Source organism: Cucumis melo, chromosome 6 (genome assembly GCF_025177605.1).
Source record: "Cucumis melo cultivar AY chromosome 6, USDA_Cmelo_AY_1.0, whole genome shotgun sequence".
In the NCBI taxonomy this organism is placed as follows: domain Eukaryota; kingdom Viridiplantae; phylum Streptophyta; class Magnoliopsida; order Cucurbitales; family Cucurbitaceae; genus Cucumis; species Cucumis melo.
Genome location: NC_066862.1, coordinates 29,706,962 through 29,734,154, shown reverse-complemented (window position 1 = coordinate 29,734,154; position 27,193 = coordinate 29,706,962). Strand labels below are relative to the sequence as shown.

Sequence of the window (27,193 nt, the reverse complement as noted above, 5' to 3'; positions counted from 1 at the left end):
AAAACCTCTAAAATTCAAAAACATCTAAGCTAGAACTTATATGCCAATAAACGGAGGATATAAGTTGTTGATCTATCAAAATTATTAGTTTTATCTTCACTAAGATGATGGTTCTAGTGTACTTACAACCTGTGCAAACTAAATATTTATCATCAACATTTACTGGTTGAAACATAAACTTGACCAAGAATGGAAGATTTATCATTGGTTTGAAACTAAAATCTAAAATCTAAAATCTAAATGGTTTGAAATTTACCAAAAATGGAAGAACGATGGTGAGACGGTGGCAAGGGCAAGGCATGGTGGGCGCGACAGACGTCTTCTTCTCTCCTTCTTCTTCTCCTCCTCTCTTTCTCTTTGAAATTTTGGTTCTGTCTATTAGAGAACTAAAACAAAATATATAGGAGAACTCCCAACACCATTAGCTATTCGTTGGGAATAGTTAGATACAGTCTCGACGAATCACTAATGGTGTAGGGAGTAGGTAAATTTTTTCCGACGCCATGCATGGAGTGTTGGAGATCTTGCTCTAACACATAATTAATGTTCAAGTTTATCCTGACGTTTTTCATGACACGTCAAGAAAAGATGATATTAAAATAATGTTTTTGCTATGTCCCGGCATATGGAACACAGCGTCGGGAATAGCAGTTTGTCTCGATGTTCCGTCTTCCGATGTTGTTTTTTGCGTCAGGAACCCCTTGATTTCTTGTAGTGTCTACCGACTCACTTTTTCCAACTCCAATCCCGACGTGGATTTATGCGTCAGAAAAGGATTTTTCGATGTTTATTCCTACTCTAGTAGTGATTTCAGAATTCACTTGTAACATCTAAAATTGATCTATAAGGTTTAAAAGTGAGTCTTACACATCAAACCTAAAAGAGATACTATATTAAAGGGACATATTGAGAATCTCACGTTAGAAAACATCACACTCCTTATATGCAAGATATATAAGTTACTCTGCTTAATTTTTAGCAAGGGGTGTTTTGAGATGAACCTCGCATGTTATCTAATATGGTATCAGAGTCGATAAAGTCAAACAAGCATTTGGTCCAATAAAATGAAAAAATGAATCCTATCAGAAATATGGTTAACTCAAATTGAAAAAGAAATCATCTTAAAGAGCACATTAAAGATTGCATCAACAATAACACAACAAGAATATAACAAGCTCTAACATCACGATTTAAGGTGTTTCTTCCTAAATCTAAGCTAGAAAGTAGCTCTTAGCTACTAAATGTCTTCACATATTTAATAGATATAAATGTAGTGGTCAAAGATGAAAAAAAATACAAAAACATGAGGATGGAAAACGTCTAGGAACTCATACAACTACAAGTTAGGTTTGAAAAGATATATTTTCAATTTCGTACTATATGTTATTATTATTATTAAATAATAATAACAGTAATGGATATTTTCAAATATAGCGTATTGAAAAAAAATATTTACAAAATATAATAAACTTTTAAATTATATCAATGATAGATATTAATAGACATTGATAGACATTAATAGACTTCTATAAGTGTCTATCATCGTCTATCGTTGATAAAATTTGATATTTTGCTATATTTTATAGGTATTTTCAGCCGTTTTACCATTTCTTTAATAATTTTCCAAATGATAATAATATTAATATTAATATCAATAATAAAATAATAATAATTGAAAAAAAAAGTAGAATAAGTGAACATATTTTTTATTGTTGAAAGATAATTATTAGTCGCACAAGATTTCAACAGAAACCTCTGGAGGTCACACATCCCACAGAAATGTAAATTCTTCATTTGGACCATGATTTACCAGAAGCTCAATACTATAGACAATATCCAAAAAAGGAACCCAAGCATGTGCCTCAACCCAAACTGGTGCATCTCATGCCGATCCTCAAACGAAGACATGAATCATTTATTCATCCACTGTCTTAAAGCCCACAAGCTTTGGCAACTTTGGAGCTCTGAAACAGGCATTCCTGTGACTAGTACAAATGTAAAAGATCTCTGTCTGAGTTTATGTAGGTTAACAGGCAGTAGTGCAAAGAACATCATCAGTTTCAATGCGGCCATAGCTACCCTATGGACAATATGGATAGGGAGAAACAAACTTATCTTCACAGAGAAAGATTCAACCTATCAAAACTCTTGGGAAGATATTTGCACCCTCACTGGAAGCTGGTCCTCAAAAAGAAAAATTCTCAAAAACTAGCATTAAACATAAATGCTTTATGTAATCTACCTATGTAAAAGGAACTTTTGCACTTCCTTTTGGTAATAAAATTTGTGATAGGGCAGCTCTTCTCTAGCTCCCTTCACCTAGTATCCTTTCAAAAAAAAAAAAAAATTTCAACAGAAAAATATGTATATGGAACTTGAATTTCTATTAATTGTGTAGGTAAGTGCAGTACAATTACTATTTATCATCTAATTTTCTCTTTCGAATTAAGTAATATTTTCTTCAAAGTTTTATAACAACTTGTTCTTGTTGGGATTAGATCTTTCAAGTGGGTGATTTGATTTTCAAGAATTTAGACAGAAATCTGTTTTCTAAATCGTCTCTAGAATTTCTGAGTTCTAGAGCAAATCATCAGATTTCAGAAGAGAGAGAAAAAAAAGGGGGTTGATCTTTGTATAAACACTTACTCCTACCTATAATCATTTCTTTTAATTTGTTACCCATCTATTTTCTAGAAACTTTTTTTAATAAAGCAAAAAGAAGAAAATTATCCAATTTTACATGAATGGAAAAATCCAATCAAAGACAAGGATTAGATTGATACCAATAGCTGTTAAAGTTGATGAAACCCATTAAAGAGAAACTAAAATAACAATAACAACAATAACAATAATTTTATAAAAAAAATTAAAAAAAAAAAAAAAAAAAAAAAAAAAAAAAAAAAAGTTAAAGTTAAGAAACTCCCGTGACAATGCCTAAGGCTTTTTCTCTTTATTAGAACACTAATCATTCATTATTGAGCTACACCAAAGGCCTAGCACTTGGTAGGGACTCAAAACATGTGAAGCTTACCTACAACTAAATGGGACCCTTTTTCTTTTTCTTTCTTCATTTTTAAGCTTGCAAACCCTAATTTTAAGATTCTAATTGGAATCTTCTATCAAATGGGTATTCCCTTAAAACTTAACTCAAATATGGATCTTTTGAAGTACTTAGAAACCCCCATTCATAGATACATCTTAATGACTCCATTATTTGATACACATAAAATTGTAAACCAAAGGAACTAGGGTTGTTTGTTTTTTTATTCTAAAAAAACATTTAATTAACAACAAAAGCAGTGTACTTCGTTAAATGATTAACTAGGGTGTTTCTTATTAAGTATAGTTAGTTAGTTCCATTTAATGTTATACATAAGTCGTTTGGGACCTCGTGGCTTCTTGTTTGTTAAGTGATTTTAGAAGCATTTAGTTTAGGAGGCCCTTCTTGTGTTTAATTATTTTTTTCTTTTTTTACAAATTTTGCAAACTTCATATTTTCAAAATTTGGATACATAGAAGTCTTGGTTGTTTTTGTTTTAGCTTCTAAATGGTTAAAAATATAGATGGTATCGTTTTAATTTTTTTACATCGAGGTTTATACAATTTGTTTTTTTTTACTATTGTCTAATTTTTGTTCAAATAATGTTTACTTAAACTAAGTAAAAGATGATAATAATAATTTTTAGGTACATTTTTTGATTTAGCAAAATGAACCAAATTATTTACAAAATATAGTAAAATTTTAAACTTATCATTGATAGATGCTAATTGATAGAAGTAACTCTATCGGTATCTATCAATGTATATTATTGATATAGAATTTGAAATTTTGCTATATTTTGTAAATATTTTTAATAAATTTTTCATTTACAATAACTTTTTCATTTTTTATGAAAGAAAATAAGGATATTATAGAAAATATCAAAATATTGAAACTATTTACGAAATACAGCAAAATCCACTAAATACTCTATAGTCTATCAACTTTTTTGTTACACTTTGTAAGTAGTTTCAATATTTTGTTATTCGTAACCATTCTCAAAAAATAATTATAGGAATATGTCTTGAAAATTTAGAGAAAAAATATTAATAAAAAGGCAAAATGTGCATTTAAAAAAACCAACAAAAATACAAGTTTTATTTTATCCTTTTTTTTTTTAAGTTGAAACCAATGTCACTAATTTTATTCAATAAAGCAGTACAAAAAATACAAGTATTAGGACCTAAATCTAAGATTCTTTTTTTTTAAGTACAATAAATTGAAGATTTAATTTTCGAAGGAAAATCGTTAAAAATAAAATGTTTGACAAATATTTATACTTAATAAAAAAAAATTAAGTGTAATGAAATTTTGTTTTAGTAGTTTTAATTTATTCTATAAATAATTTGTCAATTTTTCTGTTTTTTAAAAAACTTTTAATTAAAAAGTGTATAGACTAAAATTTTAAAAAAAATTATATTTATATATATATATATATATATATATATATATATATATATATATATATATATATATATATATATATATATGAACGTATATATAATTGGAATATTTTATAAAAAAAATCAAATACAACTAAGATTTTCTCCAATTAAATATGTGAGATAACAAGAAATTAAACAAAAAAGAAAAATACTCACGAAATAGTCAAGCAATAATTAACAAACTTTTCTTTCCTAATTGCTTACAGAAGAGGAAAATATAAACTAGAAGATTACAAAATAATGTTACTAAATTAACTACCTGATGGTATTTTAAAGAAAGGTTAAAAATGAAACTAATGTTACTAAATTAAACTTCTGATGAAAATTTTAAAATTAATAATTTGGAATATGTATAATATAAACTTCATAGAGAATATTGGTTTAAATTATAGATAAATTTATCACTTGATTGATTGATATTGAATTTAAGTTTGACATATCTTTTAACCCAATACAGAATTATCCTCATTTATAGCAAATGTCCAAAAGAAAGTTTTAGGTTGTAAGCATGATCCATCTGCCAGCCTAAAAGTCCAAATGGCAATCACACATGGGTGCATGGCTTTTATTTTAAGCAATTATTGTCCTATTTACCCAATAGCTCCATATCCACTTCTTAAACCCTATAAAAACCTTCCGATTCCCCACATTTTTTCTCCATTCTCCAACTCAAAGAAGCCCTCCAAGTAAACAAGGGGATATCACATCTCTAGGGTTTCAAATTAATTAACATGGCTTCTCCCAAAACCACAACCTCGATTGCTTTGTTCTTCTGCCTTAACATTCTCTTCTTTTCCCTTGTCACTGCTTGTGGCTCATGTTCTCACCCTATCACAAGGCCAAAACCAAACCCAGGTTCTGGGGGTCATCCTGGTTATGGTGGAGGCCCTGGTTCCGGTGGTAGTCCAGGCTCTGGTGGTAGCCCCGGTTCCGGTGGTAGTCCTGGCTCCGGTGGAAGCCCCGGTTCCGGTGGTAGTCCTGGCTCCGGCGGAAGTCCAGGTTCTGGTGGTAGTCCTGGCTCCGGTGGAAGCCCTGGTTCTGGTGGTAGTCCTGGCTCTGGTGGAAATCCTGGTCCCGGTTCAGGTGGTAATAGTTCAACGGGCGGAGGTACTTGCCCAAGAGATGCTCTCAAGATAGGTGTATGTGCTAGAGTGCTTAGCATAGTAAATGTAACTCTTGGTACGCCACCTGTTACTCCATGTTGCTCTTTGATTCAAGGGCTAGCTGATCTTGAAGCTGCTATTTGTCTTTGCACTGCAATAAGAGCAAATATTCTAGGCCTTAATATAAGCCTCCCAATTAATCTCAGCTTGCTACTTAACGTTTGCAGCAGAAACACTCCTCGTGAATTCCAATGTCCCTAAAGTTGCTCCTAATTAGAAATCTCAAAGGGAAAAAATGGAAGTTTACTTCTCACATTATGCATGTCTTTGGTTTGCTTGTTTTGAAATTAAAAGTCGTAGTGTATTTGCTTTGCATGCTTTTTCCTTTGTATTAATAATGTGTCTCCATATGTAATTTGAGTCTTCTTTTAACTTATAATAATTAATCAAATATATTATGCTTTCGAAAATAATATTCATATGTGCAAATTTTATGGGAGATCAAATAATCATATCTTTTTTTATGTATCGGTACCTATCAAATAGTTAACTCAAACAAAATACTTAAATTTTAGATTTTGATCCTAATTAATTCGATGCAAAAACTGGTAAGACGACATGACATGAAGTTGGTGGACGAATGATAAAAACAAAACTATCATACATATCATATATTACGAAAGGAAGAAACTATATATGATCTCATTTACTCAAAATTCGTTTGCTAATCACTTTTTTTTCCTCATTTCTTGAAAAGGAAGCCTTTACGATCTCAAAATTTTTGCTACCTACAACTCTTCCTATACCATTGTTCTCTTTTTAAATAACAAAGACAACAAGCCTATAAGCACTACTTTGAGGTATAACTTTCTTTGTTTTGCAATCTATTTTATGACTTATTCTCTTCTTATTTACCTTAATTTTTTTAAGTTGAATAACAATTCAAATGTGTTGTATTAAGAAAGATGAAAATTATCGTACGTAAAGAAATTGTGAAAAAAAAAGTCGTCGTACAATTATATTTTCAAAAGTAAAAAATTCAATGGTTCCCAAATAAAAAATAATGCGTGGATTCTAGGTTTAGTTAGACAACTTTTTTGCAAGATATATATGTTTTTTTTTTCTTCCAGTTCAATCAATGGGACCAATGGGAATTGTTATAAGAGTAATAGACAATAATTATTAAGAACTGTTCATCCCGTGAGTATGAGTTGGTGATTCAGAAATATTGCAAATTCACATGAAAGTAAAACAAAGGGAGTTGGTTGAAATTCGCATCCATCTTGTTTTTTTATCCTTTTAAAAATGGTTATTGTAGCAAAATTTAACTATATTTGAAGATGGGGTTAGGTGATCTTGCAATGTAGGGGAGAAGAAATGGCAAAATCTTTGACAAGCCATAAAGTCAAAAGAGAACTAGCTATCACTTACATTTTTACCTAACAACAAAAAGAGAAAACAAAAGAAAAACATAGTGTTGTTGATGTTTTTGAGATGTTTAAAGAGTCGGACGTTAGAAAATCAAGGGGCTCACATTCCTTAAAAGGTAGATGAGCTACTTATTCCCAATAGATTTGAGATGGAATCTCGTACTGTCAAATATGGTATTAAAGTCCATTAAGCCCAAACGGGCGCCATCTTGTAAGGGCATGTTGAAGTGTTAAGAGTAAAAAACTCAAGGAGACTCACACTACTAATAAGATAGATGGACTACTTTTCTCATTGTCAATTGGTTTTGAGATGGAATCCCAATGTATCAAACCCAAACGGGTATTTGGTCCAAGATATGTGAACCCGAAGAGACACCATCTTGAGATCGGGCATGTTGAGATTTTTAAGAGTTCCACGTTGAAAAAACTAAAGGGTTATTTCTCTCATTGCAAACCGGTTTGATTTTGAGATTTAACCTCATACTATCAAACATAGATAATAGTAAAGATGTCAAAATTATATTGATCATGAATACCGCCTAAATGCTATTATATTACGTACTTTGGCACTTGTTTAATTTTAGTTCTCATACTTTGAATTTTTAATCTTGGTTCATATACTTTTAAAAAAATTTCTTAAATTTAATCTCAAAAATAATTTTTATTGCAATTTTATTACATAATAATAATAAAACTTTTTTGCATGCAAATACAGTATGTTAATTTTTTTTTCCAAACATGCATTAGTGAAAATGCTAATGCACCAACACTGGTCTAAATCCTCATGACTTTTTACTTTTAGTTTTATTGCAATTAGCAGAGGAAAGTTTTTATTTTCTTGTGAAATCATAATGAAATTACAAGGAAAGAAGAGGAAATTATTTTTCACTTCAAAAAGAAACTTAAACAATTACATCAAATAAGTTTCATATAAGTCAAAGCTGAGGCATATGAGTGCTTTTTGAATTATTTATAATCACCCTAAAAACATGCTTATAAATCACTATTAATATTAGTTTAACAATTTTAAATACTAATTTTATATGGTCAAATTTAGTTTTATTAATAGTACCGTAGAAAAATTACAAATATTTAAGGGTTTTTTAAATGAATTTCAAGTTGAGGGCAGAATGATAAATATGTCTCAATGGTATTTTTGAAAATAGATAAATCTTCTTCCTTTAGGTTATTAAAATAGAAAAGAAGAAGATTGGAAAACAGAGGGCAGTCACACGACAGTCACCACAGAAAAGGAGAGTGAGAGAGATATTGACGGCGGGAGAGAGAGCGGCAGCTTTGTTGATGGCGTTTGGGTCTCATTTTTGGGCACTAACGTTGGATTCAGATGGGTTTGGATCAGTTTCATCATCGGGTGTTAATCCGACATGTTTGGTTCTTGTTTTTATGGTATTTTCGAAGTTTTTCGTTCTCAGATTCAGAGGTATATTTTAGCACGTGTATCTCTTATAATCTTATTGTTTGGTCAACAGTAAAGTCAGGTTAAGGTGGTAAAATGACAGATTATTGTGTTGATTTCCATAATTGTTCTTGGATTCTTAATAAAATCCCTCCAAGCTGGTTATCAAAGTGGATGTAGACCGAATTAGTCGAACAACTGTATATTTTTGGGTTGTTTATTCTTTTATCGCTTTCTTTCTATTTATTTGGGTATTGCTTTCTTGTTGGTTGTTCCGTTGCATTCTCTAGTGCAGAAATTTGGAACAAGTATAATTAAGAATTACTTAAATGATAAAAGTGATTTAAACGAGTTGGTAATTTTATTATTTTTTTTTTTTATGGTAAGGGCTAATGATGTAGGCAGCTTTGGCTTAAAATAGAGGGACAAACTCAAATGCTTTTGGAAGTAGTAATGTTGAGAGAGGTTAAAGGCCCCAAGTAGAGCATTGACTAATCATACATCACATGCCAATACAAAGAGAAGAAACCCATTTATGTTTTATGCTCGAGAATAGAGAAAAGACAATACAACTTTTGAAAGTGGGTGTGTTAATTAGCTTCACTCATTCGAATGTTTTCTAGGAAAGCTCATAGGATCGAGATCATTAAACATATGGTTGTTCTAAGTTAAACATATTCAACTTTGAAGTTATTGTATAGATAACAACTTTTAATTCTTTAAAAGTTTTCTTAATTATTATACGTTCTCATTATTCTCAAAATCTCTCCCAATTAAATGTGATATCAGTTTATATTTATGTATCTCTAGTAAATTTGAGAGTTATATATATACTACTTTTAACATTGATCGAGGTTTAAATTCTCTTATCATACCTTTTATACTACAAAGATTTGTAATTTATCGTTAGGTTAAATTAAAATTTTATCTTAATTAAACTCTTTCAAACAAAACATGAATATACTGGTCATGTTTTTAAAGTTAACGCCATGGGGCTATTTTAGGGACTATTTGGCTTGATTGATTCATTCAAATATTAAGCCAAGGGCCAAGCTAAACTTTAGGATGCTTTAGTCGCTAATTGGTGTGCACCAAATTGAAATTATGATGTTTTTCCTATATCAATTGTTGAAAAAAAAAAAAAAAAAAAACCTTCTATACTTCCGCCACAAAAATTAAACTAAAGCAATCAATCTAAAAAATATAAGAATTTACGTGAAAATCTTCAAACTTAAAAAAAAAACCCACGACCTGCGCAAAAAATAAATCCATATGGATAACTACACTTCTAACAAAACTCAACACATGTCTCCCTTAACTAAAAACCCTTTCTTATATAGTTTTTATTGTTGAGAATACCACGTTTTAAAAATAGAGTAAACCATTCCTAAAATAATTCTCGTTTCCTTTTTTTTCATTTTTTTTTTTTGACATAAAATTGAAAGTATAAAGTAAAATGAGACATGTTCTAAAGCTTAATGACCTATCGAAATACACAACTTTAAAGTATAAAGATGTATCAAGTACGAAAAAAGTTTATATGAATTTGAGTAGACACAAACATGGAACTAAACTAATTAGAATTCTTTTATTAAAAGAAAGAGAAAAACTCTAATTACTATTCCATGATTTGATATCAGACTTTAGGGTTACAAAACTAGAAAATGGCAGAAGATAAGCCTTTACCAAAGTACAAGTCTGGACTTCGTATTTTATTCCCAAACTTGGAAATTTGGTTTTGTAACATTCTTTTTCTCTTCCTTTCATAGTTATATATATATATATATAGATAGATAGATAGATACACCATTTTTTAATATATAATCTTAGGTTTAAGTTTGTTTGTCACTAACATATTATATTATTTTAGCCAATGATATTGTTAGAGAAAATAATTGTCCATATCATATATATCTTTAAAACCTGTGTATTAATATTAATCCAAATGATTCATATATCATGTCGCTTTGGCCGAGTGGTTAAGGCGTGTGCCTGCTAAGTACATGGGGTTTCCCCGCGAGAGTTCGAATCTCTCAGGCGACGATATTATTTTACTCTTCTTGTTGATTAACTTTTTAAGTTATCACATTGTGAATAATTCTCATCTATATTTTTCACATTTTTTGTCTTTTATATATCAAATACCTTTTTTTAAAAAACATATCAAATACTTTTCTTATTAGTTATTATATAAAAGAAGATCAGTGAAATAAAGCTGAAAGTAAAAAAATAATTTCTCTAGTGTTGCATGCTTGTTAACCAAAAAAACATAGGGGAGAGAGAGAGATTCATGTTAAACTAAAACAAATTGAAACATCAAGAGAATGAGAAAATATTCTAAATCATTACGTCATTAGTAAATGACATATAATATTAGAGATATACCTAAAAATAACTAAAGTAAGTTTTCTTAACAAGAAAAGGAGGGGAAAAAAAAAGCATGTCCATGACAACAAAGATAAAACCAAATGATGAATACTACAAAATTAAAGACCACAAAGATGTTAACATAAAACCCCATCAAAAAGACAAAACCTAGAAACCAGAAGTAAAAATGATGATGATATATCACTAGAGTGGAGGACAAACAAAGCCAGGAGGAGGATTCTTGCCACAAGTAATAAGAGCTTGTAGTGCCAAAGGAATGAATATGTTGAGATTCAAAAGCTTAATCCTCAAAGTTGTGCACAAACATATTGCTGCTTCAAGTTCCAATAGCCCTCCAAGCACTGGACAACATGCATTCTCAACTGGATTCCCTAAACCAATATGCACCAACCCTCCAAGAACATCCACACATAACCCTAATTTCAATGCATCTATTGGACATGTCGGTTGAACCGGTGTCGCTGGTGGAGGGTATTGCCCTGACCCTGGTCCACCACCACCACCACCTCCTCCGCCACCCCCACCGCCTCCTCCACCCCCACTTGGAGGAGGGCTAGTGTAAGGAGGGTAGGTTGTAGATGGTGGTGAAGGGGTTATCACTGGAGGGGTTATCACTGGAGGGGAGATAACTGGTGGGGGAATTACAACTGGTGGATGGGGATGATGTCCACCACCACCTCCGCCACCTCCGCCACCACCTCCACCACCTCCACGGCTGCCACTACCTCCGCCACCACCTCCTCCACCACCTCCACGACTGCCACCGCCACCACCGCCTCCGCCTCCTCCACCACCGCCGTGGTGTGGAGGGTGGGGTTTTGGATGGGGAACTTTAGGGTGGGAAGGGCGGTGATAAGGGGGCTGAGGAGGATGGGGCTGAGTGCAAGGAGTGCAAGCATAAATTGGGGGCAAAGATAAGGCCATGAAGATTGAGAGAATGAAGAACATGGCTGAAGCTTTGGAACCCATCATTAGGGTTCTTCAAAAAAAAATTACTAGAGATGAATTAGAGGTGAGGATGTGTTGGGATTATATATACAATATATAGCCGAGAGTGTGACAAAGAGAAACCCGTGAATGGCTTCTAAAGAGTAGAAGAGGTGTTAAACTTGTTTTTGTTTCTTTTTAATATTTGGATATATTGTTTAGAACGTTTTCTAAGAACACCAAATATGAGAAATATTAGGAAGATAATTACCAAAAATGAATGTTACTCAAACAAACATCTCAATCAAACCAAAAAAAAAAAAATATGACATTAGCAAAATCCTCTTAAATTGTTTGTTTCCCAAAGAAAAATTATCAATTCCTAACTATCAGCCGAAAATTCTATTAACGTTTATCTTTGTGTTTCATGTTTCATGATTTTTATATAAAGTATTAACCAATGTTTTTTTTAGACTTATAGAAAGTTAACAAAATGTGTATAAAAAATATCACTTAAATGTGCAATAATAGTACAAAAATTATCGAAAGATAAATTTTTAAATCATAAAAATAGGATAAGTCATATATCTCACTAGTATTGTAAATGTGATGAGAATTCTACGATTAAATGTGTTAGAATGAGAGTAGTAGTAAGTTGTGTAACGTTGAAAAGTCGTTCCGTTGGACCCTTTAAAAAATGGTAGAAATGAAAACCCATTAAAAAATTTAATTTGATAAATAAACGTTCCATACACTATTAAATAAGCATATGTTGTTTGCTATTTTTTTATTTGTTCTGTATCTTTTATTATTGTTAACGTTTTTCACGTTTAATTTAGCCTAACTACAATGATTTCTTTCAAAGGATTTGTACAATGATTTAAAACATTTCATAGGGTTGATAAAACCATCCATAATAGTTTAAAGATTTACTTTTATACATGAAACCAAATATTTACGGAATATAGTATTACGTGTCTATCGTATCGTAGTCTATTACAGATAGATAATTGTGATATTCTTCTATATTTATAAATATTTTAAGAAGTTTGTCATTTAAAATATTTTTTATATTTATAATTTACTGTATTCTTTTTAAATTATTATATTCTCAAAGAAACTTTGCTAAAATTTATATATAATTTTATAAAGAATTTCTTGATTACTATTATTTATTTAAAATAGGTCAACATTTTTATAAAATCAATAACTCCATATATTTTCATCACTATCCAAACTTTTTGATTTCCAAAGACACATAAAAGGAGATGAATATCTTTTTGAACCAAATCTCTACACAGCCAGTTCTCAAAAGCACAATCTATGTTTTCTTTTTCCTTTTTGTTTAAATACTATTTATAATTTTATCATATTTTTTTCTAACTCAATCTATGTAATTTTATATTTCCAATCCACATCTTTATACTTTCATCAATTTTTTCCAATCCACATCTTTATACTTTCATCAATATTTTCTCATTTACATGCATTCATCTAACACACACGACCTGAATTAAAATTTTTATCCCATTATAAAAATAAAAAATAAAAAATAAAAAACTCACAACACATTTAAAAAATTAATAATTTTTTCTCAAACGTCCATCACTATGAACATTTTATCAATATCTTAAGAACCTCAATATTCTGGTCTACATTATCCTACTTTGAAAATGTGGAGTTGAATTGAATGAATAATTTAGAACTACTCAAAGCTTTGTTTTTTTTCTTTTTCTTATTTTTGTAAATGAGGGAAAATAAAAGAGAAAAATAAGAAGATTTTTGGAAGTTTAGTAGTGATTTGAGAATTCCAAAGACATGTCCGTGAGTTGAGGTCAGAAGAATCCGTGAACCATTTTGATTTCAGAAAAATTGTACAGGATTCTCACATCTTTCTATGCATATTGCCTTTCCCCTCCACTTGTTCATTCTACACATTCCCTAATTTCACACCATATATAATTCTATTCTGAATTCATACATTATATACACGTAATATATATTATACACTTCCACATAGTACAATTCAGGACGAGTTTATCAATTATTGACTGTTTTACACACAAGCAACCACGTGTTAGGTAACAACACCCAATTTGTCATGTTTCTTGTGTATTTCTTTAGATTAGGGTTACGATTTCTAAGTGTTATATAGTTTAGGAGTGAACATCCGTTGGTTGAAGTTGGTTTTTCAATCAAATAGTTATTGAACCCACTATGTCTGATTTAGTAATTACTCAAACCAATCCTGACTATGAAAAAATACAAACCGACCGTCTGTAGGTCAATCAGTCGGTATAAGCCTTTAAAAAATTTTAAATGTTGTCGGTTTGGATTTTTTTCAAATCGACACCGACCGAACTCCTTGTTATCTCTGATCGATCATCTTTTTCAATAGAAAAGAAAATAAAATGTATTTTAGATAATGTTTGTAATTTACACAGTGTATTTTTGGAACTCCTTGTTGACAGGGTATTTTTGGTAATTTACACGGTGGGCCTATGGACTTTTTCTGTTTTCGAAATTGTTCTATCTAGTATAAATATTTTGCCTTTTTTTATATTTTTCAAAAGACTCTTATAATAAAAATTAGTAATTCTTTACTGTCCGCCTATCGATTAAAGTCAATATTTTAATTTAAAATTAATAAATTACTATCCATCTGAATATAGGTTGGTAGGTTACAAGATATTGATTATCATTTCAAATTTATTATTTTTCTAAATACAAATAATAAAAAGTACTATATTATGATAATTTAACCTTTTTGCCCTTTTTTATATTTGGATTTGTTATAGATAAGTCATGCCACATTATAAAAGATTTCGTTGTTTCCAAAAAAAAAAAAAAGAAATTGGTACTATTATGTTTGTTAAAGATAAGTCATGCATCCTACTCTACTTTTTTTTCTAAAATATTTTTTATTGAAATTTGTTTTAAAGTATTATGTTTTATTTTCTACTGATGATCGATGACGATATAGTTCTAGATGGAAGTAAAATTTTTACTATATTTATATATATTTTTCAGCAAATTCGCTATATTTATAAACGTTTCTTTTTCATTTATGCAAAATCATATAAGAAAGATATCTATCGATGATCAAATCATCGTTGTCTTCCTTATTATTAGTAATCAAAAGAAGTGAGAATGAGACGGGGAATCTAAAACCAACATGATAAGCAAAAGAAATTTTAATTTAATTTAAATTTAAAACATATTTTCTAAAGCAATCCTCTCTCAATGTACAATGAAAAAAGTTGTTATTTCTTAATATAGTAAAATGAACTAAAATCTTTACGAAATATATAACAAAGTATGAGAGTTTTTCATTGATATAGATTATGAAATTTTACTATGTTTTATAAATATCTTCGATAATCTTGTTATTTATGATGATTTTTCTATTGATCATTTCTAATAATAATAGTCGACGAACTCAAATCTTAAATTTGTAAGCTATTCAAAAGTATGCAAAGAAAACCAGTTAAATTCAACATATGATAGAGTAAGTATTGAAATCTTTTAATTTAAAACTAAGATATCATTTTAGTCGATATACTTTAAATTAAACTTTCTGTGATTATAACCAAGTAAATTTTAGTATCTACTTCCATTTTGTCTTTTCAAAGAATCTTGAATTTAGTTAACATGGTCCGTTTATCCCCCTCTTTTTAATTTGATATCTATTAGCATTTTTACGATAAAATATTAAGTTATATTCACATATTATATTTCGATCCTGCATACAAAAAATATATTTTTAGTTAACCAATTTCTATAGAAATTAACATTGTTCGAAAAAGTTTAAGATTTGTTAAAAGTATAAAGATTAGAATTGAGTGATTAAAAATACACACCTAGTTTGGGATGTTTTGGTGCATCTATTTATCCTCTGTATCATTTTCTAGAAAAAAATTCAATGACTAAAATTGAACAAACTATTAAACGGTAGAGACCCAAGTGATATTTTGACCCTTTTATTACCTCTAAATTAAACTACTTAGGCAAGGGTTTGTTGGATATATACCTATTTTAGTTTTTGAAAATTGTATTTACTTTCATTCAATTTCTTTACCTAATGATTTTCTAACTACTCAAAAAGATATTTGTTCAAATACCTAAAGAGGTCGTTTAGACTAAGGTAATTGAGATAAAATAAGATTATTGGAAATTAAAGATGTGTGAGATCAATAATAACTCTGTGATTAAGATTATTCGAAATTAAGGATGTCTATGATCGATTGTGCATAAGATGCACATGGGAGTAAATTATTTTTGTATTTCATTTATAAAATTAATCATGAGAATTCTATAAATTTTTAATATATTAATTAATAAACAATAAATGTAATTCAATTTTTTAGAAAAGCTAATTATTTAACCATCAAAAAATAATATTAATTAAAATATTGATTACTAGTATTTGTAAAATAAGTAATTTGGTACGATAAATTTGATTGTATATAATATCATGATGTTATCAATAAATAAATTAATAAATTCTAATTAACCAATGATAATCTAAGTATAGAATTATTAAGAAATAAATTCATAGATTATAGTAACCATAATGATCATTAACTAACTATAAGTATAATTAATATCTTTTATTGCATCGGTTCTTTACGTTTACTTAAAAATATCGTTGGTTTAAAAATAAGTATAAGTAACTAATTGTTAAATTAAAATAAAAAGAAAGTATATATTAATTTATTAAATTAGGGTAGTTAAATGCATACAATATAATTTAAATTTTAATGTAATTTTTCAGGCAACAAATTTATTTTTCATGTAATTAATTTAAATTAATTACTTTTAATAATATATAAAATAAAAGAATAAAAAAAGGATTAAAAGATACAAAGAAGAAAACTCATCATTTTGGATGAGTACGTATAATTCATGGGCATAAATGATGCATGAAAATATTTTTTTTTTTCTGAAAAATATACGTTTGGGTCAGCAGGTGTACCAAGACATCTTCACTACCAGATGAACACACCTCATTAGCACCATCATCATCCCCGCTTTATTATTGATAAAAAAACATGAAACAAGGGCTAGAGATAAGCCCAAAAAAACGTAAGTTATATAAAAGCTTGAAGATTTAAAGCAATAGAGCTAACACTATAATTTACAAAGAAAGAAGATCTACTCATCCCGTGACTAGTGAGGGCATGTATATCTTCCAAATCTCGGCTAAGGATTTTTAATGATTTTTGAAAATTGTGCTATTTCTTTCGATCCAAATGGACCATAGAATCACAACATGGAGTTAAATATGACAATGTCTTCTCCGTATTTTTCTTTTTTCAAGAGACGCAATTCCTTGCAAGGCTACAAAACTTTGTACTAATTAAACAAGGGCATGTTTATACTGTACTTATTCCCATCCTCAAAGAATTATAAAAGAAAAACAAAACAAAACAAAAGAAATTCAGGTTTTTAAAACTATTACCTTGCATATATATAACATAGTTTAAAAATTAAAACAAAGCAATTGATTTAGGAAAATTGTTATGGATAGAAAACAAAATAAAACTATTTATAAAATATATAACAAAAATTTTAAATGGACTATAGAGAGTTTGATGAATTTTGCTAAGTTTCGTAAATTGTTTCAATATTCTGGTTATGTAAAAGCACACATTATTGCTTTCTATATAGTATCATGTTACATATTATCATATCTATGATCATACCCATAACATGATGATCATGTCTATTGTGGTTTTCATTTCTCACACTTTGCTATGCTTTCATCATGAATATTATAATGGGAGTGTTAGAAGAAAAAAATGAAGCTTGAGTTAGAAATGATCATCACATTAGGACTACAATAGACATGACTATTCCACATGTATGACATGTATAAAAAGCGATCACGTAGTTTCACACAAACAGAACGTTAGATTTTATATGTTTACAAAGGACTAATCATTAATCATTTACGAGAATGAGCTATCACTAAAAAACCCTCATTTACGAGTTGATCACTTTTATGTTTTGATGCTCAATTGAGACATTTATCTCCCTCTATCTATACTTGTTTTATTCCTCGTCGCTTACTTTGGAAGGCTTTCCTTTACTCTAGCTCATCTTTTATATGAACTCTTTATTGTGATAATGAATTTCCTTTCACATATGTGGGCATACTCATTGTATCAACTTAGTTGAGATGATCGAGTGTACCTCATGATTCCAATCCTACTCGTGAGTTGTTAAAATAAAAAATCTTACAAGTATTGCAATTCTGTTGGCTGAGAAGAGAGGAATGGTGAAGAAAAGTACAGTTCGTTGGACAGAAGGGAGATGAGTTTAGGGTTGGCAATGGCCAGGGGAAGCACTTTTTTCAATGTGAACATGTGATGAACTTCCATTTTCTTCTTCTTTCAATCTCAATTTCTCTCGAACTATGTTCCACCAATAACATCAACCATGCATAAGGAATCTTCATTTTACAATAATGTCTCCATCAATGCTTCCAAACTTAAAGTACTTCAAACAATTATTCTCAATTTTCTTTTTTTATTTATGTTTTTAAAATTTAGGCTTATTTGATCATTAGATTTTCTTTATTTCACTTTTTTTTGCTTAAACAAATATTTTGGATCATGTTTAATATCTACTTAGTTTTTAGTTTTTTAAAAAAAAATTTGAAAAAAAAAATCTAAATAAATTTTGATGACTTTTTTTGTTATATAGATATATTTAAAAGATCAAATCAAACTACTCTTACAATAACTTTTCCATCTATGTACAAATTAAAGTTATAAAATTATAACTTTATTTTTATTTTTTATTTAAAAATCAATATGGGTTAAAATACTACCGATATATTATATGAACAACCAAACACAAATTAATAAAAATAAGCATATCAATAAAACAATTATTTTCTAATTATGATTGTTATTCCATAGCGTTAAACATTTCAGCCTTTGTAAAATAGGGCTTTTCTCTAGCCCTTTTTTTCGCTTCTTGTACTAATCGTTCTTATTTTATAAATGAAGCGGGAGTGAAGTATCCTTTTTCAAAAAAAAAAAAAACAATTAATCTAAACTCAATGAATTTATGTTATGTCCTTAAAACGTTTTTTCTCTATATGGTATTCAATGTGTCATGAACAATCATCTTCTAAATTTGGGTGAAATTACTAATATATGAATCAACACTTCAACCACATTACTTGACAAATACTATAGTGTCTAAATAATAGCAATAATTGCATATAAAAGAGAGGAGAAAATTGGGATGGTAATTATTTTTTACTTTCTTGTATGTTTTTTAGCCGATAAGAAAATCACATATTTTAAAATTAGTAAGAGCGTGATCCATATAATTCCATTGTTTTTCGAAAATTTTGTCTTCCATTAAGATTGTGTTCGCCAAAAAAACACACAATCTCATGTAGTGCAGGTAGTTTTCTAAATTAAAATGATAATAGTTTTATTCGTATTTTCTAACATTGAATTTTTTAGTTAACCAATAGACCATGTGCTTTTCTATATATTTTTTCTACTTCTATAATATATTAGAAAATTTATCGCTTTTAAATAAATTCATTCAATTTGTTACTCTATTGTACTATATTATAATTTTCGCAAATCATTGTACTATGAAAACTTTAGCAAGAAGCCAAATTTAAACATAATTTAACTTGGGTAATTTTTAACTTGGGTAAGCATATACCATTAACCAATAAGTCCATATTTGGACAATTTGCACATCCTATGTGTTGTTGAACTAAAAGGGTATGTAAAATTAAATCTTCCCATATAAAATTCTTTTTAATTAATCTCAATGCTGAAAACAAAAATGTCAAATGACTTTAAGTTTTCTTTAAAAAAAAAAAAAAGAGTCAAATCATTTAGGTTGAACCTAATAATATGAGTAATAGAAACATATGTGTTTATATCCTTAATCATTTCAATTATTGGTTTTTTAAAAATAAAATTGAACTAAAGAAAAAAAAAAGAGTCAAATGTGAAAACTTCTATGAGTCAAGAAAATCCATCACCTTCCCACAATTCTGCCACCGACTATTTAAAAAAAAAAATTGGTGTCCCGACTAATCCTTCACTCACTAGTATATCTAGCTCATCGTTATTTATTACAAAAGGGATAGATGTTTATTTGAATTTATCATTATCACAGATAAAAAGTAAAATTTTGTAATATTTGTAAATAAGTTAGTTGATCATTTTGCTATACTCAAAAGCATCTCTTATGTCGGTGAAACTATACCTATTCAGCTACTTTTGCAATTTCGCGTTGATTTTTCTTTTTAATTTTATATTTTAATATGATAATTTGTTCCAAACCATTCAAAAAAATTTTGGAGTCCTAATTAACATTTCAAGTTGTAGCTACATTACAAAACACATGAGTCTTATCATTTCACTTTCATCATTTTTTTTTTTCCAAATTTTTTACTTTGCATTTTTGGACTTTCTTTTACATATCCACTTGCTAGGATATAAGCCAAAATTAGAATTAGGTGGGATCTCTTTGTGTAATTTCAAATATTATACAAATATTGTATTTGACCTAATTGCTAGCCACACAAAAAAAAATTAATATCAAAATAAAGCCACATAAAATTTTTATTTATTAGTATTATAAATTAAGAACATAAAAAACTATGGAAAATTTTTCAGCCAATAATACTTCCAAAGGATGGAAAGATCAAACAATGTGTAATGACGTTTGGATGAGGGTAATGCTTTTTCTTTTACATGAATTATAAGTTTAGCAAAACTTTTAAAAATATTTATTAATATAAAAAAATTTATTTACTATTTGTAATCAAAATATAGTAAGAGACAAATATAGCAAAAATTTTGTAATAATGATAAGAAGAAGAAAAATATTGTAGTTGAAAGAAATGTCGAAAATATTTATATAATATAACAAAATTTTAGATTATATCGGTGATAGACTATTATCAGTTTCTATCAATATCACTAATACACATTAATGGATATTGATAGTCTTATATATATAAGTGTTTGTATGTATTCCAATGTTAAACTTTGTTATATTTTATAAATATTTTGATTCATTTTCTATACGAGAAATTTCTCATGTTTTAAATGTATATATTAATGATGGATGCAGTTTTGAAAGTTTTCAGGAAATTAACTTTCTAACGAGGATTGTAAGTTTAGAAAATATAATATCTCAAAATAGTATAACTATAACAAGGGAAGAAATTATATATTAGTTTATTGATTTATCATCAAAACTTAACCATATGTTTTATAAAGTTGATAAATTGATTAGTCAAATTGAAATCCTTGATATAAATATGATTTTTTATGCTCCACCATCAAATTTTCAAAAATGTGCTGGAACTTTGTATTTTATGTAAAAAAAGAAAAAAAAAATCTTTTAGAAAAAGCTAAAAGAAAAAATCTTTTCGCTGGTTGTGTTAATTTTTTATTTAAAATATTATTGAACTTTCAAAAGTTTTAAAACTTTACCATTAAAAAAAAAAACACGAAACAAAAATCAAAATCGCCTTTTCATTGTTCTATGTAAATAAAAATAATTCTTAATATCTCGTTCCAAAAAAAAACTATAAACTAAAAACATAAAATTTTAAGCAAAAAACATCAAATCCACAAATTCACATAAAATTTTAAAATCAAAATTATCCACTAAAACATGACGAAACGATAATAAAAACATGTCAATTCATTCAACTACTAACTTGTAACAAAAAAAAATTCTACAACTTTGGTAAAAACATTTTGATTTAAATTCTTAAATCTTTTGACACTACCATTATTCTCTTTTTATCTTTATTATAGTTCATGTATCTTAAGTGAAGTGTTATTATCTTTAAAAAAATAAAATATCAAATAGAAAAAAAAAAAAAAAAAAAGAATAAGAGGGTATGAAAAAGTAGGAAAAATGGTAGAAGTAAGTTGGTATTAACCATCTCTATTATATTCTTACAATGGTAGTGATATATTCTTAAACTTTCTTTCTAATTTAAAGATATTTTTGAAACTTTAGGGTATTTTTTATTTTAAAAAATTAATAGATTATCGAAGTTACAATAACATATATCTTTGAATTGGTTAATTAGGTCTTGCATGTGTTATGAGGTATATCAAAGTCGATTATATGGTTGATATCAATCTTATCGTAATCTTTAATAAAATGGTTTTTTTTTAATGTAAGAAAATTTAGTGATAATATTTTGCCACGAAATGTAAATAGTTTGTTTTTTGTTATTTAAAAAAGAACTATTAATATATAATCTATAATTAGAAATTTATCTCGAGTTTAACTCGTAAAACTCAAAACCTTAAAAATAAAAATAATATTTGTGAAACTTAATAAGTTATATCAAAAACTGTACTCACAATCTATACAACTAAAAGGATATTTTGCTCTTGAAAATAAAATCATTTCTCATAAGATTTTTCTCCACATAGATATTATGATTTATTTTGAATGCCTTGGTGTTGTTACTTTGTGTTTTGCCAGCTTACGACATAGACAGATGAACATTTGCAATAAATTTGAAAGAAACTTCTTGTCCCCCACACAATCATGTGTAAGTACACTTACCTAAATGCATTAAATTGGTCTTTTCCTATAGATAGATATAAGAGAACATTTTCTCTTATTTAATCCAATTTCCTTAATTATATAAAATTATCTTGTTCTATTACCAGTAATGTTGCAGACATGCGATCTTAAAAATTTAATTTGAGTGCATCAAAGATAGGTTCAGTATCGACCTTCCTCTTTAGTGATTGAATATATTGAATTTTCTTAAATTCATTCACAACCTCTGTAAGGACGGTGTGAATTTATTTGAATCGACTATTTGTTGTCAAAGATAATTTTTCTCCTCACCCCATTTTATGATTGTTTTGAGGTTTCCTTTAGTTGTATGACCTACATTAGAGTCATGCACACATACCTTAATATTGGGGGACATCTAAATTTTTTATTTTTCTTTTTTTTTTTTTTTTTGTGGAGAATTAGGTCAAAGTTAAAGTAGGTTTATTTTTCGTGCCTAACATATATATTTTTTCAGAAAAAAAAATGTAATGCTAAGTATGCCTTTTCCTACTCTTCTTGTGGCAAATTTTTTTTATCAAAATACCAACTTGAAACTACTCATTTTACTCAATGCAAACGTATTGCTTCCAAAAGGTTGCATTTCCCCCTCTAGAATAAGTGAAATTCAAAGGTAATTAAGTGTGGACTAAATTTAAGTCTTAATAATTTGAGAAAAAAATACTAGGCATGGAAGACGTTGTCATTAATTGCATGGAAAGTTACAAAGATTATATTGAGAAATTAATCCACGTGTATTGCTTGCAAAATAGGAACTATATCTCTTTTCCAAACAAAAAAAAAAAAAATCTAGAAGTGATATTGAAAGGTTAGAGAAATAATTAACTTGACTTTTACTCGTGGGTTATTACGACATCGTAGTTTATAAAGTTCGAACGTTTCAATACGAAGTATTTAAATTATGTTGTACTTTAATAGTCATAATGTGATGATCTTCATATTGTTTTTAAAATTTTCATGAACATCAATATTTTAAACATAACGTTAACTCTATGTTCGGATATGATTTTCTATGATAATTATATATATAGATATGATTTTAGAAACTAAAAAGAATCGGTTGATGTTGATCAATACGCACCACAAACAAATTTCTTCACAATATATTATGATTTTAAGTCTTTTATTTATTTATTTATTATCTTGAGTAAAATCTTTATTGTAGTTTATCAATTGTTTGTTGCCCAAAAGTGTAATTAATTAGCTGACAGAGACAAATGAGCATATTTGCAATAAATTTGGGAAAATGACCTTTTTGTTCCCATGCAGTCGTTTGAATTAGGTTCACTCACCTAAATTCATATATTGATGGTTTAAAAAATAATTCTTTATTTTCTATTGTTAAAAGAAAAGAAAAGAAAAAAAAGACTAGAATGATACTTATAACCTTTGACATTTTGATACGTTCAAATGTTGGATACCGACCTGATAGGTAAATTATCTATCAATTAAGTATAATTTAAATGAAAATATTTGCAATAAAATAGATGTTTAGTTTAAAATTAGTACGTAAAATGTTTTATACGTTGTGTTCTCTCTTTAAAAGCTACAAAGTGTAGATAATTAGTAGGTGCACCAAAGTATTTTAATTAAGTTGAGCATGTTTAACATGCTTTGTGTATCACTATTATTCCCAAAGTTCATTGATATACAAAATAAGTGTTGTGAAGAAATGTTTGTTTATTAACACATCAATATTTAGAACATTATTGTAAATATATATTAATTTTTCATGTCACTATTTTATTTAGTGCAAGTGTATAAGTTCACTATGAAACGTGTTAAGAGGTGTGTCAGTGTAGTTAGAATATTTGATTCTAGTGCACTTTATTCTTCTACTAAAAAAATGGTATTTGAATATTGCATTAGAAGCACTATATCATCACATGTAATTTTGCTTTTAATTAGTATATATTTATTAATATTCTTTCTCATAAAAAAACCTTCCCACTTCAGTAGTAAAAGAGTATATACATGTTAATTATCATTGCACTATTCTTACGTAAACTTTGTTTGTTCATTTTTTTTTTTGTAAAATTGTCGTCAAACTTATGTCGATGTTCCTGATCAATTATATATATTTTTCAGAAAAGAACATAATTATTAATTTAAATAGTTTTATTATTTGATTTATAAAATATCTATCATTATCAATATTATATCCATAGAATTGAAACTTTGAAATCGATACCGATAATAGTATTTTAATTATTTTGCTTATCGTCAACGCTAAATCTATACTACCATATGTCTGAAAAGAATTTCTGTCATTTCAAGCACATTTGGTTCATCAAACCTTTAATTGAACTAAAAGATAACTAAAAGAAAAGACATTTTTATTCCAAAAAAACTATGTGTCTATATATTTTATATTACACGTAAACACAATAACATTTCTGTAATGAAAAGCCTATAGAAGATGATGGTGGAATAATTCTTAGAAGATTTCCAAACCCATCAGTACAACACAAACATTTCATAATGACCAAACATAGCCTTCAAACACACAATATAACATGACCCAAATTGAAAAGTATCAAGAACAAAACATAAGTGAAAATTATGAAAAGGATAGTCAAGTAAGATTGTTGTGGCAAGAGTGTGACATCTTAAGCAGGGCATTTGAAGCCATTTGGAACTTTCTTCCCACAATAGTTCAAGAGCAAGCTGAGGGAAACTGAGAGGTCAATGTTGAGCCCTAAGGCTTTTGCTTTAACCGCGGTACAAAGACAAAGAGCAGCTTCAAGATCAACTAAGTCCTTGATTAGTGTGCAACATGGGGTTTTCGGTGGTGTGCCGATCACGACGCGCACTAGACCGTCGAGCAAGTCAGCGCAAACGCCGAGCTTGAGAGTGTCCTTTGGGCACTTTGGCTGTGGTGTCGGCTGCTTCGAGGGAACGCCCTTGGGGTGCTTTTGTGGCGGTGGCGGGCAAGGGACGTAGGTGGAGGTGACCATAGTGAAGAAGAGGAGGTTGAGAAGAAGGAGAAGGGAAGTGGTCGATGAAATTTTGGAAGCCATTTGGAGAGGAATGATGATATTGAAGGGTTTTTTTTTTTTATGGTTTGTAATGACTACCAATGGGTGAATAATAATGGGAGAATGTAGAGCTTTTATAGAAGGGATTTGAGATTTTTCAATTGGGATTTTATGGTGAAGGAGTAAACTTGAGAGAGATCACATTGGATTAGGAGAAAGACAAGACTTGGCAACTCAATATCATAGCATAAGATCATGAAGATATGAGACTTTTTTTCATATCTTTAATTCTTTTTCTTTTCTTTTTTGGCATTTTCCTAATCGATTGGTTGTCAATTTTGCAATTTGTCTCCTAAAAAAGAATATTTATTTAAATCTAGTTCATACTTTTTAATTTGTTGATATGCAAATAGAGTTTTAGGTTCTCTTTTTCTTTTCACCGGATAGATGATAATTAAATCTTTCATATCAAGATATTAAGTTTTATGTTAGTTGAGTTATGTTCATTTTGGACATACTTTTTTAAATATCTAGTTACAATCTAGAAAAAAGAATACAAATTTTTGTAGTGGTTCTCATTCATCCAAACTTCAAAGTTATAAGTTATGCATACTTCATATGTTTATGTTAGAAAATTGGTCATAAAAATATTAACAGAAGACATAACCCATATAGGGAGTCAATACAAAGATTATTTACGAGTAAAGAGTGAGCATTTTTTTTTTTTGAAAGGATATGTTGGATCAGTGGTGCACCTGAACATATTCACTAAGTTGATACACCTTCGCACTCTCATCATGTTCCAATAAAGACATATCATTAATCACAAAGAGAGTATAGCAACAATGAGCGTAGTTTAATATTATTAGAGAGAAAATATTGAATTTCATACTGCTAGAAGCGCCTCTACGCTTGAAAAGTTTATGTATAAGACACTCATATAAACAAAGGGTCAAAATTGTAAACACGAATATAATTTAGGTTTGAAAGTGCTAGATTATACAAATTAAAACAAGACACCAATGTTTGATTGGATACCATATTACAAATTCAAGATATTTCAATATACAATGGCTAGTTTAAAACAGCTGTTCTTTTTTTTTTTTTTTCCTTCTTTGGTCTTACACTCCAAAAATTTGTATTAATTTAGCACATCCTTTAGCTTCTAATGCTTTTGTTCAAAAGCTACCTTTTGTGGATAGATATGGCTTTTCGCCTCTTGGGTTTTATTTTTAGCTCAAACATTACTTTTGTACTTTGGTTACTCAATTTCCTCACTAATATGATTTTTCTTTCTTATGAAAATAGTATAGGAACTAAAATCATATATTTTATTATTATCACTTTTTTCTTATTGGAAATTAAGTTGAAAATAAATTTGACATGGAAGAAACTAAAAATAAAATCTTTACAATACACGTTTTCTACTTATTTTCACTTATTGTGTATGCTTTTCATGTTTCATCAAACATAATAATCAAATTTAAAGGAAGATTATATATATATATATATATATATATGAAACACAATAATTTTTTAAAAAAAAAAAAAAGATTATAAAATATTTTTATAAAAAAATATTCAAGAAAAACATAGTCATTGACCCTCACAAAAGTTTCTTTTAAAATGGATGGATGTGAAACACCCAACTTTTTCATTTACTTCATAAACCTTGAAGAGATTAGAATTGAGAGAGATGGGTTTTGAATTATTTTGTCTTTGCATTGGAAAATGAAATGACAATTCAAGTGCTACCAAAAGATTGCGAAAATTTTCATTTGAAAAGAAGATATATGAAATTTCCCATATGGAATTTGATAGCTTTTTCTAATGTCAAATTGCAAAGGAAGGAAAGAAACA

At 28.5% G+C, this 27,193-nt stretch overlaps 3 protein-coding genes and 1 non-coding gene across 4 annotated transcripts; 2 read left to right on the top strand and 2 right to left on the bottom strand.

Moving 5' to 3' along the window:
- Window positions 1-5,150: 5,150 nt before the first annotated feature.
- LOC103490903 (lipid transfer protein EARLI 1-like) lies at window positions 5,151-6,061 on the top strand. Its single transcript, XM_008450648.3, has one exon. It carries the CDS (start codon window positions 5,217-5,219, stop codon window positions 5,847-5,849), a length of 633 nt encoding a protein of 210 aa, XP_008448870.1. The 5' UTR covers window positions 5,151-5,216; the 3' UTR covers window positions 5,850-6,061.
- Window positions 6,062-10,396: 4,335 nt separating this feature from the next.
- On the top strand, window positions 10,397-10,478 carry TRNAS-GCU (transfer RNA serine (anticodon GCU)). Its single transcript has one exon. It is a non-coding gene; the product is annotated as a tRNA-Ser (tRNA).
- Window positions 10,479-10,760: 282 nt separating this feature from the next.
- Window positions 10,761-11,932, bottom strand: LOC103490902 (uncharacterized). The gene has a single exon (XM_051086485.1). It carries the CDS (start codon window positions 11,793-11,795, stop codon window positions 11,007-11,009), a length of 789 nt encoding a protein of 262 aa, XP_050942442.1. The 5' UTR covers window positions 11,796-11,932; the 3' UTR covers window positions 10,761-11,006.
- Window positions 11,933-24,670: 12,738 nt separating this feature from the next.
- LOC103490901 (14 kDa proline-rich protein DC2.15-like) lies at window positions 24,671-25,572 on the bottom strand. The gene has a single exon (XM_008450645.3). The coding sequence runs from the start codon at window positions 25,373-25,375 to the stop codon at window positions 24,965-24,967; it is 411 nt and encodes a 136-aa protein (XP_008448867.1). The 5' UTR covers window positions 25,376-25,572; the 3' UTR covers window positions 24,671-24,964.
- Between the last annotated feature and the right edge of the window lie 1,621 nt (window positions 25,573-27,193).

Excerpts from the sequence above, each read along its gene's own strand:
- LOC103490903 (XM_008450648.3), top strand. The coding sequence starts at position 5,217 with ATGGCTTCTCCCAAAACCACAACCTCGATTGCTTTGTTCTTCTGCCTT.
- LOC103490902 (XM_051086485.1), bottom strand. The coding sequence starts at position 11,795 with ATGATGGGTTCCAAAGCTTCAGCCATGTTCTTCATTCTCTCAATCTTC.
- LOC103490901 (XM_008450645.3), bottom strand. The coding sequence starts at position 25,375 with ATGGCTTCCAAAATTTCATCGACCACTTCCCTTCTCCTTCTTCTCAAC.